The sequence below is a fragment of the Saitoella complicata genome (assembly GCF_001661265.1).
Source record: "Saitoella complicata NRRL Y-17804 unplaced genomic scaffold SAICOscaffold_11, whole genome shotgun sequence".
Lineage (NCBI taxonomy): Eukaryota > Fungi > Ascomycota > Saitoellomycetes > Saitoellales > Saitoellaceae > Saitoella > Saitoella complicata.
In genome coordinates this window covers 291,821-307,897 of record NW_017567002.1, presented here as the reverse complement: position 1 = coordinate 307,897, position 16,077 = coordinate 291,821, and the positions used below count along the sequence as shown (strand labels likewise).

General features: G+C 49.1%; 9 protein-coding genes across 9 annotated transcripts; 4 read left to right on the top strand and 5 right to left on the bottom strand.

Annotated features, from left to right (window-relative positions):
• Nucleotides 1-524: 524 nt before the first annotated feature.
• On the top strand, nt 525-1,768 carry SAICODRAFT_30281 (uncharacterized protein). Its single transcript, XM_019167643.1, has 5 exons — nt 525-575; nt 626-727; nt 781-974; nt 1,027-1,458; nt 1,508-1,768. Exons 1-5 carry the CDS (start codon nt 550-552, stop codon nt 1,708-1,710), a joined length of 957 nt encoding a protein of 318 aa, XP_019024351.1. The 5' UTR covers nt 525-549; the 3' UTR covers nt 1,711-1,768.
• A 72-nt stretch (nt 1,769-1,840) lies between these two features.
• Nucleotides 1,841-2,423, top strand: SAICODRAFT_30280 (uncharacterized protein). The gene is made up of 3 exons (XM_019167642.1): nt 1,841-1,906; nt 1,965-2,022; nt 2,080-2,423. Exons 1-3 carry the CDS (start codon nt 1,878-1,880, stop codon nt 2,173-2,175), a joined length of 183 nt encoding a protein of 60 aa, XP_019024350.1. The 5' UTR covers nt 1,841-1,877; the 3' UTR covers nt 2,176-2,423.
• Nucleotides 2,424-2,695: 272 nt separating this feature from the next.
• SAICODRAFT_47444 (PR-1-like protein) lies at nt 2,696-3,091 on the bottom strand (the record flags this gene model as incomplete). The annotated part of the gene is made up of 1 exon (XM_019168896.1): nt 2,696-3,091. A coding segment is annotated over one exon (396 nt), but the record flags the coding sequence as incomplete, so codon positions are not given.
• A 2,085-nt stretch (nt 3,092-5,176) lies between these two features.
• SAICODRAFT_80122 (microtubule-associated protein) lies at nt 5,177-5,949 on the bottom strand. The gene is made up of 4 exons (XM_019171189.1): nt 5,852-5,949; nt 5,759-5,774; nt 5,647-5,702; nt 5,177-5,587 (listed from the first exon to the last, which is right to left on the bottom strand). The coding sequence occupies exons 1-4, from the start codon at nt 5,867-5,869 to the stop codon at nt 5,315-5,317; spliced, it is 363 nt and encodes a 120-aa protein (XP_019024348.1). The 5' UTR covers nt 5,870-5,949; the 3' UTR covers nt 5,177-5,314.
• A 489-nt stretch (nt 5,950-6,438) lies between these two features.
• On the bottom strand, nt 6,439-9,113 carry SAICODRAFT_80119 (uncharacterized protein; the record flags this gene model as incomplete). Its single annotated transcript, XM_019171187.1, has 10 exons — nt 8,620-9,113; nt 8,512-8,573; nt 8,343-8,457; nt 8,150-8,277; nt 7,857-8,097; nt 7,297-7,808; nt 7,108-7,244; nt 6,852-7,056; nt 6,639-6,798; nt 6,439-6,588 (listed from the first exon to the last, which is right to left on the bottom strand). Coding segments are annotated over exons 1-10 (2,172 nt in total), but the record flags the coding sequence as incomplete, so codon positions are not given.
• A 337-nt stretch (nt 9,114-9,450) lies between these two features.
• Nucleotides 9,451-10,276, top strand: SAICODRAFT_35080 (CAP-Gly domain-containing protein; the record flags this gene model as incomplete). Its single annotated transcript, XM_019168399.1, has 3 exons — nt 9,451-9,538; nt 9,590-9,741; nt 9,797-10,276. 3 exons carry the CDS (start codon nt 9,451-9,453, stop codon nt 10,274-10,276), a joined length of 720 nt encoding a protein of 239 aa, XP_019024346.1.
• A 100-nt stretch (nt 10,277-10,376) lies between these two features.
• Nucleotides 10,377-10,894, bottom strand: SAICODRAFT_71223 (uncharacterized protein; the record flags this gene model as incomplete). The annotated part of the gene is made up of 4 exons (XM_019170662.1): nt 10,377-10,405; nt 10,455-10,586; nt 10,655-10,779; nt 10,839-10,894. 4 exons carry the CDS (start codon nt 10,892-10,894, stop codon nt 10,377-10,379), a joined length of 342 nt encoding a protein of 113 aa, XP_019024345.1.
• Nucleotides 10,895-11,449: 555 nt separating this feature from the next.
• Nucleotides 11,450-12,285, top strand: SAICODRAFT_71222 (uncharacterized protein; the record flags this gene model as incomplete). The annotated part of the gene is made up of 3 exons (XM_019170661.1): nt 11,450-11,686; nt 11,736-11,861; nt 11,918-12,285. Exons 1-3 carry the CDS (start codon nt 11,518-11,520, stop codon nt 12,283-12,285), a joined length of 663 nt encoding a protein of 220 aa, XP_019024344.1. The 5' UTR covers nt 11,450-11,517.
• Nucleotides 12,286-13,637: 1,352 nt separating this feature from the next.
• On the bottom strand, nt 13,638-14,028 carry SAICODRAFT_30273 (uncharacterized protein). Its single transcript, XM_019167641.1, has one exon. The coding sequence runs from the start codon at nt 13,869-13,871 to the stop codon at nt 13,710-13,712; it is 162 nt and encodes a 53-aa protein (XP_019024343.1). The 5' UTR covers nt 13,872-14,028; the 3' UTR covers nt 13,638-13,709.
• Nucleotides 14,029-16,077: the final 2,049 nt, after the last annotated feature.

Sequence of the window (16,077 nt, the reverse complement as noted above, 5' to 3'; positions counted from 1 at the left end):
AGTGCTGGTCGTCGTACAGTACTCAAAGATTCACGTGAAGATTATCGACGTCACGGCGATAACCTCCAAAAAGTTTAGTCCGACCAAGAAAGCCAGATGTACGCTGTAGCTGATGGCGGATCCTCCAGACATCCCGGGCTTCTATTATGATAAGGAGAAAAAGCGGTACTTCAAAGTTCTACCTACGCACAAAGCTGGCCAAGAGAACAACTATTCCAAGGATGCCGTGAAGCGCAGGAAGGTCGAAGCCCATGTCAAGGAGGTCCGTAATTGCGCCGTGTCCCTTTGTAGTAAGTGACTAACAATCAACAGCAAGAGGAAGCCAAACACAATGCACCGAAGCCTACGAGACGATTAAACACTTCACTGCATTCCCTCGCTTCTTCCAGTCTATCCCGGGAAATCACCGGTTCTGCGGTACGAGATAGTGCGCCCAAGATCTGGAGTAAATGCTTGGACAAAACTACCAAAGATTATGAGCTTTCATCTGCATATGCTGGAGATGGCATAACTGCTATTGATGTAGAAGCCTCTGGGGAGAAACTGTATATGGGATCGGCAAGAGGACTGTTTGGGTTTGCGGCCTACATGAGCAGCACAGACGAGTTTGTTGACAGTGGACTAGTTCAACCGCCATCTCTTCCAAAGACTCCCAGACGTCATACTTGGGTCACTTCAGTTCACCCGTCACGTCCTTGAACGTATCGCAGTCAGGCCATACAATCATGTAGGTGATGGTCTCTGCACAACTCGCACCTATATGCTGACCATTGGCGATAGATGCACGTCTTTAGGAAACGAAAGAGGTCTTGCGGCGCTGCAAGTATGGAAAAATGCCCCTCGAGACCCTGCTGAACAAGGGGTGTCTGCCGGTGAAACGGGCCTGGGCTTGTCGGTGGTGTTCACACCTACAAACAAGGGGTCTCTCTGGACCTCGACCATATCTAAACACGATGAAAATACGTATGCTATAGGTGAGCACTATAGGAATGGCCCCAGTTGAACATGGACTTATACGTTCTGAAGGAGGTACACGGCTGTTAATGATTGCTCGGCACACCTTCGACAGTGGGGCCGATACCCGGCGAGCCCAACACAAGCTTCCAGTCCGGTCAGATGTTTTCTCGACAATGTTTCTTGAGCCCGATGTTCTAGCAGCAGGTTGCAGAGACGGCACTGTGCAGCTTTTTGACACACGAGTACGGGAAGCGGGTGTTATGAAGCTGAGGCATGGGTCGTCAGTGACCCATATGCGAAACGTCCAGGATCACTGCCTCGTAGTGAACGGTCTGCAAGGAAGCCTGGAGATGTATGATCTACGAGCCCCGCGACCTCATGCTCCATCTGCAAGCTTCGGTCGGCAAACAGACCCAGTCGTTTCGTACCAAGGACATCAGAACTCTCATACGTTCCAGTTAGGCTTCGATGTCGATGCAGCGCTCGGCGTTGTTGCTGCAGGTAGTTTTACGGCTCTTTCTCACGGACCTTCGCTAACAGAAGATCGCAGCGGGCGACGATGGCTCTGTGAGACTGTGGTCTCTTTACACTGGTACCTCTCTCGATACAACCAAGCTAAATCGAGGACGTAAACCCACCCAAATTCAGACTCTACGGTTTTTTCACACGGCAGAACAGGAGGATACAAGGTTATTAATTGCAACGCGCGATATCGTCGAGAGTTGGGGTTGTTGGACTGTTTGCTTCCGATGAAATTTGGAGTTCGGAGTTGGTTTTCGATATCTATTGGTGATATACACATAGTTTGGCATTTTCTGACTTCCGTATCTTCGTTACATTGCAGCTGCATGCATGTGGGGTAGACCTCACATTTCAAAACGTCGGGAAAACGCAAGCTTTGATCGTCTTCAATCCTCGATATGGTTCGATACAATTACCTTATCTCCAAGTAAGCAGTCTATGATCAGTCTCTTCGAGCTCTCTTTTCTGATCATCGTTTCGTCTAGGCGGGCTGATGTCGTGTTCGCTGTCTTTGTTGGCGTTACCAGTTATGCGTTGTACGAGGTCAGTACTGCATAAGTCCTCCTGCATTCCCGTGGATTCTAAAGTTCTTATGTTCAGGGCAATCATCCCAGAGCACCCGGACATAGTCTAGTGGAGTTGTTGAGGCTGCGGATCGATTCATGGCGGAACACTTCGAACGTGTCTGAGGTATAATAGAATTGCCCCGGATTGCGATGCTATGGTATATGGCCGAGTATATGCACTTTGGAGCCGTGCTGAAGGCGTATCAGGGCTGTTACTACGGGAATCTGATGTACGATATATAGTGTGGAGGAATGCAGAGCGTGCCAAAGGGCCAGTGCAAATATGAGGAGTTTGCTTAAGCAGGAAGGACACACTTATGAAATTATACATGCAAGTAATGCGTACTTGGATTACACACAACACTTCTGCACATACAAGCTTGAGCATCTCCAACCGAACTTTGGCATCACAAGTGTTAACGTGAAATTACTAAGAAACTAAACTCTAATTTATCAATAAGATATAGGAAAAGGGCGCACTGCACATAGGCAGCCGTCAATTCTGTGGAAGAAAAAGAATAATTGACAGACCCATATCGTACCACTAACCTCCTTAAAAAACCTCAGCTCAACTGCATCATCTCTTAAGCAATGGTCTGAGCAGGGATCGGGGTAGAAGTCGTCTGGGAAGGAGGAAAGACGTTGGCACGGTAAGCACCTTCAACGTTTCCAGGAGGTGCGTATTCGCAGACAAGGTAGTAAGGGTAAGCAGCAGTCGTGCAGTCAGTAGCAAAACCACAACCAATCTCAGTGGTGGAATCCCAGACAACCTGAGTAAAGTGGCCGGTGCTCTCGGAGAATCCAGGGTTGGAGTAATCGTATTGAGTCTCCTCGTTGTACCAGAGGTAAACGTAGTACGCAGGGTTGTTGTAGGTACCGATACCGAGGTTCTCTCCGTAAGGACCACCAGAGTGAGCAAAGTTGCAAGTATCAGCCAGGTTCTGAGCGTAGGTGGCCAAGGTGGTGTTCCAGGTGACTGCACCAGCGGAGTGGATCGCACGGTACTGATTGTGCCATGAGAGCATGGAGTCAATGAAGGAAGAAGTGGTGGTAGCCGAGGCAGCAGAAGACGTAGTCGTGCTGGAAGAGGAAGAGGCCGCGGTGGTCGTAGTGGTCCTGGAAGAGGAAACAGTAGACGAGGTCGTCACTGGGGTAGTAGAGGAGCTCGAAGAGGTGGTGGTAGCGGCAGCGGCCGTCGAGGTGGTCGACGCGGCCCTGGAGAGGGGAGAGCCCAAAGCGACGCTGGAAGAAGACTCGACGGCAGACGAGCTAGAGCTAGAGGCGGAAGTCGCGGTTCCAGTCGCCAAAACGGCACCGCCATTGTTAGCGGACGAAGAGGCAGCAACAGTGGAGGTTGCGGTGGTAGGAGCTGGAAGAGTGGTGGTCACACCAGCAAGGGTAGTGGTCTGAACGGTGACCTCGTCATTAATGATGGTGGTAACCTCAGCGGCGTACTGGTACGTGGTGTACACAGGCAAGGCAGAGACCGCGACGTAGACGGTCTGGGCCGGGTAGGTGACGGTGTCGCTGCCAATGGTGAGGGTACCCTCGGGAATGACAACGGTCTCCTCGACTTGGTCAGCAGCAAGGGAAACAGCGCTGGCCGAAGGAGCGGCAGTGACAACGTTGGTGATGGTGGGCGTAGCAGGAGCGAGGGTGGTGCCGTCCTGGACAGTCACAAGGGAGGTGACGGTCGTGGGAGTGGCAGTGGTGTACGCAACCTGGGTAGAAGATCCACCAGCGGCGACAACAGCGTAGACCTGGTTCTCAACGGTAACCTCAACGGGTCCGATGGAGACGATGACAACGGGCTGGCCAACAGCAGGGGTGCTAGAGGCGGGGACACCAAGGGTGGTGGTGTAGTAAGCGGTCAAGGATCCCTCACCAATGGTGGCAGTAGTGGTAGTAACGGGCTCGATGTCAGTGACGACGACGGTGGAAGTGGCCGTAGGAGCGGTAACGTAGGTGGTGGTGGTAGTGACATCGAGCTCCCAGACGATGTCTCTCTTCTTCTGAAGGGGCTTAGCGGAGACGGCACCGGAGAGGGCAAGACCGGCCAAGAGGGTGGAAAAGTTGAACTTCATGATTGCTGCAGGTGAAGACAGCGACCGTCGATGAAGGCGCGGGTGTCAGAAAGCGATGGAATGTGTTGATATGGATCTGTCAAAGACCAAGAGAACGAGTCAACCAGTGATCTCGGAAACGGTAATAGAAATGAAGGTTGCAAAAGTCAAAAGCACCGGATCAACCGCGTACTGAAAGGCAATGGTTTGTCGAAGGACGGAATGGGAGTGGAGGAAAAGAGCGAACAAGGACTCATAGTTATTGGAGGGGGAGGCGCGGGTGTTGTTTTTGCTGCGCCCATTGGAAGGCAGGATAGGCGGCGGGAAGGCTGGCAGAAGGAGACGCGATGGCTGGGCCCGTGCGCGAAAGTCGCAGCCGAGCGCGGGAAGGTAAACAATAGCCGCAATGAAGTCGTCGAGGGCAACAATCCAGATTCCAAATAAAAAAGAGATAGGCTTACCTTGTTGACCGTGAGCGACTGTACTGCTGGGACTGCGGGCGGTATCGAGGGAATCGGGTGTCGGATTCCAGGTGGATCCGGGTGTAACGGAGAACGAACGGAGGGGGGGAGCCGGCGTCCTTTTCTACCACCGCAATCCCCGCTCCATGGCCATGACCAGCTCGGTCCATCTGTTCTAGGAGCTCAAGGGTAATTGCATATCCGGAATCCTCACCGTTTCCACGGATCTGGCACGATTGGCGCACATCGGGGTTAGAATTGCAGATCGTTATACGCTTGCGGTGGTCCGTGCGCGACTTCCCCTTCAACACGCACCGCCGCTGACGCGAACTTATTCCCCAAACAAATGACCATGTGTAGCATCTCTCCATCGTACGAAAGTGCATTGTTGCATGGTCTGTGCACGTCGGCTATATGGATCGGTCTTTGGATCGGGGGTTGTCCGGACCCAAGGCTTAGAGGTCTCACGGCATTGATGAGAGATGTAACCACGTCAATGGCGGCCGGACATTAGTTCTGGAAGGTGCCCGCATCTTAGAAGATGATTGACTGTATTATTGGGCAGGAAAACATGCCCAGCAAGGATGGAACCTGCCGCCCCCGTACTATACGACCGTAACAAAAGCCAGACAAAACACCGCAAAGCCAAGTAACCGAGCACCGAGAGACTCATACTCCAAACAGACAGCAATAAAAGAACAGGAAAGACACTACACCAGGACGTCGAGTCATCAGAGAACTTCGCTCAGAGCTCCTCAAAACCAAAGGTGTTTTCCCCAGAGTACGTGATGTACAGGAAGCCATCTTCGTCCTTGTGCTCCTCGTAGATGGCGCTCATAAGAGCGGCTGTTGGAGGCAACACTTCATCGACAAAGATGAAGATTGCCTTCTCAGGAGAAAGCTTGATGCGCTTACGGATTACGTAGACGAACTGACCCACAGTGAGATCAGCCGGTACGAGGTACTTCTTCTTGTCGATCGTCGCGATATCTGACTTCTCCACCTTCTCGCAGATTACCTGAGCCAGTTATTAGGGTACTTGCTTTGACAAAGGTACACGAATGTAGGGTGACTCACTGGAATACGGTCGACATACTTCTGCCTGATTCGCTCGGCTTCCGCCTTTCTCTTCTCTGCACTGGAGTCAGTAAAACGGATCAAATAAACTGCGGAGATAAAGGTGACGAACCAAAGGGGTGCTCGTCCTGCACGCATGGAAAGGTCAGCATACAGCTGCTTACCAAGGAGAGGAAAGCGGATCAAACGCAAGACTGGTGCATACCTTGAACTTTGAACGCATAATAGATAGACGATTAGAATGTAGCTGGTTGTCGGTCAAGTGGATAGAAGGAGATGGTTGTTGTTGTTTGTCTTCGTCTGCTCAAGTGGTCGGGTGTATGCTGGACGGGGTTGTATGCGACATCCAGGGGAGGCGGGGCGATAAGACCGTGGATACGTAATACGTCGCGTGTGTGGGCCATCACGGGGCATGACACCAACGGAATAATCAACGATATTGTTTTCTATTTTGATATCTTCTATGCTCGTCTGATGATGACTTTCACCGTCTCCGTCCGTATCGGAGCATTTTCCCGCACAACCGTGGGTAGCCGCGAGGCGAGATTAGTAGAGGTGGTGTGGAACGCAAAGGAATTGGTGTAAAGGGTGAGGAAATAGCTAAGTTACTATATCCTCTATTACATACAAATACAAATGCATTGATGTCATGTAACGCCGAACCTTATGCTCTTCGTGGGTATAATCTCTATTCAACGCCCCCTCTGAGTGTTTTAGTTAGCTACGTGCGTTGAGGGACACCGACTTTGTACTTACCTCAAACTGTCGATCGAGCAACTTTCTCTGTTGCGCAAGCCATGATGCTGGAGAAGCTGACGCCCTGGCTACAACAACGCTGTTCTGCGACATGCGCATAGCCAAGTCATAGTAGGCGCTGTGAATAAGTCTGTTCTCTTGCTTGACAGACGAAAGTTCGGCGCGAAGCTGTGACGACTCATCGTTCTGTAGCACATTAATACAAAATCACTGTATAAAGACGGGCAAGTACGTACATCTACTGCCCTCGCGAGTTTCTCCTTCAAGTGATCCCTATCAGTCCTGGCCAACTGCAACGCCTTGTGCAGCTGCTCCAACTGATCCAGCATTACCTTCTTCTTTTCCCGTAATTTCGCATTCTCTCGTTCAAGTGTGGTTTCCTTAACGTGCACGTCGCTATTGAATCCGGGTTTAGTTTGCCGTATACGAATCATTGCATGTCACATTACCTGCTCTGATCTCCCTTGACCTTGTGATGAGCGTCATCAATCGACATTTCGTTCAAACACCTCGTTTGTTGCAAGCATTCAACCTCAAGCTCCCTAACCTTCCTTGCAAGATCATTTCTGCTTCCTTCAACTTCCTTTATTCTTGCTGAATTTCTTTCTTTCAAGATAACGATGGCTTCCAAGTCGTCCTTTCCCACCATACTCACTATAATTCGCACGGTTAGATACAATCTAGTAAATTGCGCATGGCACTCACGCTCAGTCTTTGCTTCGAACAATTCTTGCTCAAGGGCCGCCAGCGAGTCTGTGAGATCGCGCAACGCTATCTTCGCAGCTGCTAAGTTTTGTTGGGTTTGTAAAAGCTGCTTTCGGAGATCTACGACCTGATCCAAACTACGGTTCCTGTGAGACCACTTTCATGAATGTTAAAGGGTTTCGGACTGACCTTCCGCCAGATTCTAGCGTAACAAGGCCGTGCAGCTGTTCCGCAAGCAAAGCCTTCTCCTGTTGTAGTTGCACGCATTGCGCCCGAAGGTCTTTGTCGTCCTCGACTGGTTGAGCATTTGCACCAGAACACCGCCATCTTCGCAGCTCCTGTTCGAGACGAGATATCTTGATCTTCAACTGAGTCTTTGACGTCCCTGCTAACTCCAAACCAAGTTCCCCCAAGTCCTCGTTCTCGCTGTCGGGAGCAGGGTGCTGATCTGCCTCCATCTCTTGCACCTTCTGCTGGAGTAGCGATATTTCAGCGGCCGACTTGGAGCTCGACTCTATCATGCTTTGGATCTTGTCCTGTGCGCGTTCCAACTCATCTTTGAGGGTATGTATACTTGACAAAGCCTGTGCCTTCTCTTCCTCGAGCTGTGCAAATGTGGCCTTGTAGGTCTGTAGTGACTTATCAGTGTTACTGGTGTCTTGAATTTGTTGCGTTAGTGACGCATTTTCATCTTCCAGACTCTACAGCAACGTCAGTTGTTATCGCTTATTAGGATAATCTCACCGTACCTTCAACTGCTGCTCAAGTTCGGACATGTCGTTCAACTTCTTCTTATACTTTGCGATTGTGGACTCCTGCTTCTTGGCCTGCTCTGCCACATGAACCAACTCGTCAAGCTCATCCTGTAGCGCTTTTGCTGCTTCGGCTTTCTGAGACAGGTCTCCGACTTGCTTGCGAAGACTATCAGTAAGAGCTTGCTGCGTCTTTGCTTCGGTCTCTTTCTCTGCCAATCTTGGCTCCAGTACTTGTCTGTGACAGTTGTCAGTAGGCGTAAAATGCTGACAATTCCGCCGATACGCACAGTTCATCCCGCAGTTGGTCAAGTTCTCGCTGAGCATTTATGTTCGCTCGTAACGTCAGAGTCTGTACTGTCTGTTCAGAGGTCTCCAACTTGCTGTGTGTGTCGGTCCAGTGCTCCAACAGTGCGGCCTACCATACGTCTCGTTAGTACATACGCATATATGGAGCCGAACTTGTGGTAATCATTGTCTTACGTGATCAACTTGCAAATCCTGGTGTTCCTTCTTCAGTTCGCCATAAGCCCTCTCGAGGGCGTCCTTCTGCTCTTGAAGCTCCGAAACCTTTTCCGTAGTTTCTGCGTACTCATCACTGTAGGCGTTTCAGCATTGAACCGGCTTGTCTGCCGGGACCTCGGGTACTCACTCGAACACTGTTGACTTTGAAGGGTCGACTTCATTATCTTCCACGTTGCTATCTCTCATTATCTATAAATGTCAGTGCTATCTCTATATACCGTCAGATAATGCTCACCTGGCTGAGCTCAACCATCAACGCTGTCTGCTGCTCACTGCTCAAAGTTTGTATCTTCTTGACGTAGTTCTCACGCTTCTCCGATTGCACCGCAGCGACGACAGCGAGACTCATCAGCTTCCTGATCTCGGCTACATTTGCATCCTTCGCCAACATGCTAAGGTTTGGCAGATAAGCAGCAGCGAATGGTGGCTGCCCAAGCACTTCCGTGTAGTAACGCTCAAGATCACGAAAAAGCCGTTTCAGATAGTTCCAGCGCAATACCCAATTCGACGGATCGTGTGACTGTGCTGTAGGCTGGTCGAGGCCCTTGAAATAGCTATCATTGTCTATGTCTTGGAGGAGTCTCGAAAGTATGACACCGTCGGCGAGGTCGTCCAAGGTCTGTATGCTGTCGGCACCGGTGAACCCAAAGGTATTGACCCACGCAACAAGAGCAGCATCAATTGACGCTTCTGACATCAGACTTATACCTGCTCCAACTGTGCCGTTGTAATTGGAGTCCTGAATGCTTCAGCTTCACGTACACCACCGTCGGCTGTACCCCACATGCCTTCCTGCTTTGCCCTGCAATGAATTAAGGGGTGTTGTAGGTTTTGTCAATTTAGAAAGTCACAATATCCTGCAATGAAAACGAAGGCTTTTCGTTTTGACAAACAAGCAAACCTTCGAGTGTCCCTTCACGCTCACTTTTCGTTACGTATTGTATTGTATTTCGTGGGCGTTATCGATAGGGCTATGCCGTAGCCATCGTTGGGCATGCAAACAGTCAAAAACAAACGTCCGATCGGCCTCCGAGCTTCGTCATAAATCAATCGCATTCAATTCAAAATGGCAGACATTTCCGTTCATGTGACCTCGTACAATGCGTCTTCGGAGCGCAAGATCTCCCTCTCGTGGACTATCACACAGTTGAGAGGTATGAAAAGGTCTGCATTGTTCAGGACGGTGTCATTGACTTCTCTGGTAGCACGTCTCGAGCCTGTTTGTGGAATCCCCGCCGGATACCAGAACATCACGTTTAGGGCTACCGAGTCAGCCCCGCCTATTGCGGTATCTGCCAATAACGAGGATGCGGTGACTTTGGATGAACTCCAATTCGCGCCTTATGGTATTCTGAACGTACGTTTTCCGGATATGTGCGGGTGCATCAGCGGTTAAAACTGGTATTGAACAGGTTGACGATACTCGGCCGGCGGGTGCACGAGCAAACTACACCGATGTTTCTGCAGTAGAGAAATTCGAGATGGACTACGAAGACTATGAATCACGCACGGATTCTGTCCTAGCATGGAAGAAGAGGAACCAATTGGGTCGGTTCGACCCAGCACGTGAACAGGAGATTGCATCCAAGCAAGAACAATATGCAGCGGAAATTCAAGAAAGAGAAATCGCCATTGGCAAAAGGTGCCAGGTCAACGGTGACCGTCGGGGCGTCGTGCAATTCATTGGTGAGGTCATCGAGATCCCACAAGGCGGACTTTGGGTAGGCGTGCGGTATGATGAACCTGTTGGAAAGAATGACGGCTCGATCGCCGGCGTCAGATACTTCGAAGCACCAAGAGGTTATGGGGCATTTGTCAGACCAACCAATCTCGAGGTGGGTGACTTTCCAGAGGAAGAAATTTCTCTGAGTGACAGTGATGAGGAGATGTAAAGATGGTTTCTTTGTTGCGCCTTAGCTAGTTCTTTAAGCAAAATTCCACGTCAAAAGTAGCTGACTTTCCCCTCCTACACCGAGTCGCGTATGCTACTGTTTACTCGGCCATCTCGAAGTCCTCGTCATCTACGTACAGTTAGACATAGCGATTGCAGAGTGAAAGGGATTATCTTACCTTCCTCGTCCTCGGCAGCAGGCTGGTTGGCGGCTTCCTTGGTGTAGTCAATCTGCTTACCCCTGGTCCTGCGACCGCCAGAGATAATGTTGGAAGTGTCAATCTCGGCGAGGTCATCCTCCTCTTCCTCTTCTGCAACAGTCGTTAGCCCGAGTCATCCAGGCCTGAACCAACGACGCGTGACGTAGGTGCGTTCTCACCATCTTCCTCAACTTGCATGCTCTCATCGACATTCTCGTCCTCGCTTTCTTCTTCCTCCAACTCCTCGTCCTCGAAGTTAGGGATGTCGACAGCCTTTCCCTTGTCGGCGGCAGCGGGAGCGGCACTAACACACGTAGAGCCAGGTCAGCGACGGTCAAGTGCGTAACAACGGGGACGACTCACGCAGTCTCGTCGGGCTTCTGGGCCTGAATGGTGGTCTTCTGTTCTTCGGCAGACATTTTTTCTTCGTTGACCAAGGGATGGACTTTGTGTTGTATTGATGTTCTGGCCTATACTCGACTGTAGCTGGGCCCGGGGCGGTCAGTGCGTGCGCGTATCAGCCGTGCGCGCTCTATCCCCTGTTTGATGCGTGTCTAAATCGGGGCGGTCATGAGGACGGGAGTTACCAACTGAAAGTGCTACACCAAGGACAGCATTCATTCGCCAGGATACCTTCTTTTTTCTGCTCCTTGCTCTTTGAACATCGCGATGCGCTTTACCCGTGGTCGCCTTCTCACGCTTGTACGGTGCATTCAAGCCCTCTTTGCAGTCATTATCATCATTGCTGGAGCTGTATCATCTGCAGTGGGATCTAATGGACGCGTGACAGTCTTACTTTTTGCTGTCGGTGGGCCTGTATGCTCGGTGGACGTTGTTGAACTGACAATTGTGCCCAGGGTGTGTGGACCGTGTTCGCACTCGCATGTACGCTTCCAAGCATTCACTGCCGATTTCGACTGGCTCTGACGTGTGGACACAGACCTCATCATGGCCTCAAACCAATTAAGTAACAACTTGTGGTTCAATTACCTGCTGGCACTTCCTGCCGAGGCTCTGACATGCTTGTTTTATCTCGCTGGGTATGTTAGCTCCGAAAGGTACTTGTCGCTGTGCTGAGGACAGGACCAGCTTCATCGCCTTGGCGTCTCGATTAGCATCCTCCTGTTCGATTTCTACCTCTTCCGACAAACAACAAGCGGCCGGACTAATCCTCTTCAAACAATACGTTGTCACTTCTTGCCGAGCCGACCGTATGTCTGCGTTCCAAGATCCTTCAGGTCACTAACACGGCTCTTGCAGAGGCTGCCGTGGTTTTCGCATCTTTCCAGTTTGCCCTGTTCAGTGCAACGTTTTCTTATAATTGCTGGACTTGGTACTCGACTACGGAAACGGCCACAGCGAAGCGAGAGCAAAGAGGACCATCCAGTAGGTTTGATGAAGGTATGCCAGCAAATTCCGCTAACAGGGGCTTTCATGTGCAGGGCGACAGCCGTATTATGATGAGTTCTTCAAGTTGCCACGCTTACCACGTCTGCCAAACATGTCACCATTGAAATTGGCTAGCGAGGATTATCCTCCCGAAACACCACCAAACACTCGGAAATCCGTCTGCCCAAAGGACAGTCCCGAGGGATACCAGTTTCCGCTCGGATTTAGTCAGCTCGACTCAACAAATCAGGTTCCGGTGGACAGTTCACGCATTAATGTGCCTCCTGCTCATCGGTTCTCGGAAGTCAAAATCGGCTTCTCATACACAAAGACGGACCCCATCTATTACATTCCTGATTTCGGTGCAGTTGACAACGAACAGACTGAGCCATTTGATGCCGCGAAAGGGCTTGGTTGTTAGAACAAAGCTTAGAGGTGCTCAAGCCCTCTCAATACGAATTGTCCCAGAAAATGCCGAAGTCCAAATCTTTTACCCCCATCTCATAACGTCCTTCGTAGTTGGCCTACAAGCAACCCATCGGATGAAATCGATGATTCTCATGAATATGTATTGTGAGATCGAATTCCACGAGATCATAAGGCAGTGGACTGGAACGCATGCGATTTTGCCCTACGTTCGTGAAATGCATGAATTACAGGATCAAAAGCACGATATGATTCAGCGTAATCCGTAATATGGTTCAGCATAATCCGTGATAAATAGGGTCCATCCCTAGAAAAATGGCAGAAAAATGCAGTATTATCAAGACAAAAAGCAAGATCACCAGGTAAAAATATTGTACTCTGTTTATCCTGATAGAGCTACAGTAACAATAATTACGTTCCTATACCTCAGGATGTCAGCAAAAGCCAGGAGATCGATGTGGATCACGTACTTGCCTAAGAGAAATCGTGTTCAATTTATGATTATCTACTTTGTAGGGAGGCACAGTACTATTAAAGCAATTGTGAGGGATTGTGATCCGCGATTTGTCTTGGGTTTGCCAAGATGGCTTTCGATATGCATGACGAATGCGTAATCCGTGACACTGCCTAGTTGAAAATCCATAGGCCGTTGCCTAAGGAGATTCGCTTTATTACCCGATCTTGGCCCTACAAAAGTAAAATACGTGCATTGAACCCGAATCTTGTCAGGCGCGTGTGTGATCCATGTCGAAATTGTGGATTTATCTGGGATTACACATCGATTACATGCAGCGTTGTGGATTATGATTTGCGCGGAAGTTCTAGACGAGCCTCTAGCTTATACTGAAAAATGGAAATCATGGACTACATACAACCCACGACTTTTCCAAAAATCAGCTTGCAAACTGCGGTGTCGTTGCTGGGTCTGCTGCTGGGCAGCGCAAGAGCGACAATACTCGAATCTCAACATCATCATGTATACACTGGATACATTTGACCTGCATGGCATTGCGGTCCGTGAGATGTCCTTTGGGGAAGTGGTGATCTTCGCACGGGCCTTTCCCTACGAGACCCCCAAACTCTACCAAACACGAATAAAATTATCCAGTATCACGAATAGAGTTATTCGAGTTAGTGGGATATTCTGGGCGCAATCTGAATTGGCAATTCGTCTTGGAAGTAGAATTTCTTTTTTTACGATTTACCAACACTACACTGTTATAATATTCTACCTCATGACTGCACACTGCACAGACGTGTGGCTCATTGGTCCCATCTATCACAGGTCATCAATCTAGGCCCATTCATATTGTTGACACTTAAATAAGACCCGAGAATTTCAGAAGCCCAACCTTGCCTCAATTTCCACTGTCAACACACATATGCATGCCATGACGCTTTCTCTCATCTCTCCTTTGTCTACTCAGTCGAAATAAGTTCATCGTCTTCATCATCATCATCGTCAATGTCAAACTCCGGATCATCTTGGAAACTGCGATTGGACGTATATCGATTTGATGCCCCTGAAGTGCGCAAGGTCTTCTTTCCAGGCTGTTTCCTACCACGAACCTTCATTGCCATTAGGTCAGGGTGGGTTAGTAAAACCCAATGAGTAGTCGTTTTACTGTTGCTGTCAACAAAGTGCGGGACTCACCCGAATAAGAGGAGACACCAAGAAAGAGTGTCGAGATTAAATAACCATCATGTTAACCTTTCAGCAACAGCTATCATGTGCCCAGTTTGGGTTGAACGATACAAGTCATAGCATTGGGAGAACAGAGGGGAGAGGACCAGGGAGGCGTAGAATTTAATGCTTTCGTCAGTCAGCCGTGACACACCCAGGGAGATTGAGACGTTGATGGTGGTGTGTTCCTGGTTGGTGCTGAGGAGTTGGTGAAATTTGCCAGCGCATCAGCACTCAGTGCTCACATGTCACTCTCGAGAGGCGTAGGCCGAAGAACCGCCACTAAAGACCATTGCTCCTCGTCGATCCATCGAAGACCCATGAAATTTAGCCAACCTCACGATCCAAACCCGGACACTAGGAATTCCACTCTACTTGAATGCTTTCCGACTTTATTCGTGTGTACTTGTACAGTTGAATGACTTATTCGAGTGCCTTTGCTGGGAGTGGAATATGTTATTCCATATTTGCGCAATCACGAATCAGGTATTCGTGACACTCGAATTCGGGGGGCTTGTAGGGTTTGCACGGAGCACCAACCTACCTCTCCCTTGCTCACATAGGATGCGATCTCCCCACACAACTCAGAAGCGGCAAACACTGTGTCGTGGATACCAGACCTCCAGGTAATCTGCATGAATGGATTGACGTTGAATATAAGGCGAGTTGTTGGAACAATGTGTACAAAGCCGCCCCCTTGAAGAAGGGATCCTCCGTTGAAGGCCTGCCTGGATCATAGATAGCTACACCTACGCATGGTATAACACTGCTAGATTACTCATCGATGAGGTATTACAGTTTAGTGATCTCTCGAACTTCATGGCCCGGCGCTTGTCATGGATTTTCCCTGACACCTATAGCTATCGTGGATCTTCCTTGAGAACTATTGTGAGAAATTCCTGACTTGCAAACTCCATGATATGTCAATTCAATCATCATCTCAAGGAATTTCCCTGAGCATATAGTAAGTTTCATGGAAATTCTCTGAGCGTTGAGGTCATTGTGCGGTTGCGAATATTAGTCATATGTGCTAACTGGGAATGCTGTGCCGTCATGTAATCAACGGGAGCTTGCAATCATCTTCGGAAGCATGGACAGAACACAGTATCCATTTAGGATCATATGCCAGACACGCACGCTACGGTCGCAGAAATCATTGATTACAAAATCTCGTTAAATTCATAGTTTCTCGATTGTGGATTTTCAAACGGGACCAAACCGCAATTTGAATTGGCTTAATCCATGATTTCTTTTTGGCAAAATCTATGATAATCGACGATACCAATTGCTATAATCCATGATCTGTTTTTGAATAGTCCTTGATGCCGTTGGCCTTAATCCCATAATGGATCATGGAAGATGCGAAAGAGTGTGCGGGGACATTCACGGTTATATGAGGCGGTAAGAGCGAGATTACCAAATAAAAGAGCCCAAGGTTTATTTTGAGTATTCTGATAGCTATAATAGGTGGAAACATAGCCGCATGACTCAGAATATCGGCCCAAGCTCAATCTTACACAGAAGAATCTCCTTCACCTGTGCTTGCTTGACCTATGCCGCTCACGAATACATGTCCCTACGAGGGGGCTTGGGAATTTTTGGGAATTTTCAAAGGCGTGAGAATGTTCCAGCGGATATGCACACTAGCGTGCACAACCATAACACAGCGATGCATTAAACCATAACAATCAATCAAGATGATATCGTGACACATACATAACATCATATGACATCATTTAGAACTTCACGTAGGTTAATTATGTTTATATATAGCAGTTGGCCCTCTGGGTAAAATACATGAGAACAGTTGTGTATAGCCTTCAATCTTTCGAAGCATAGAGGTGTTGTTTTTGCAATTTTCTCACGCATTTTGTTGGGACTTTTTTTTTCTTGACAGTGATCCATGACCTCGTTATTGGGCTTAATCCATGATGATATCAAGGAATGTAATTCACAATTTCGTTTGGGATTTCTGGAAATTCTTCACTCTGGTGGTGTTGTGTGGTGGTGGGCACAGGGTGGGGGCAGCTACAATTTAAGCTTGTGGTGATTTTGGGGTTGGCCTGTTCCGGAACGGCCCTGTTCACGTTTGGGGCAGAACTC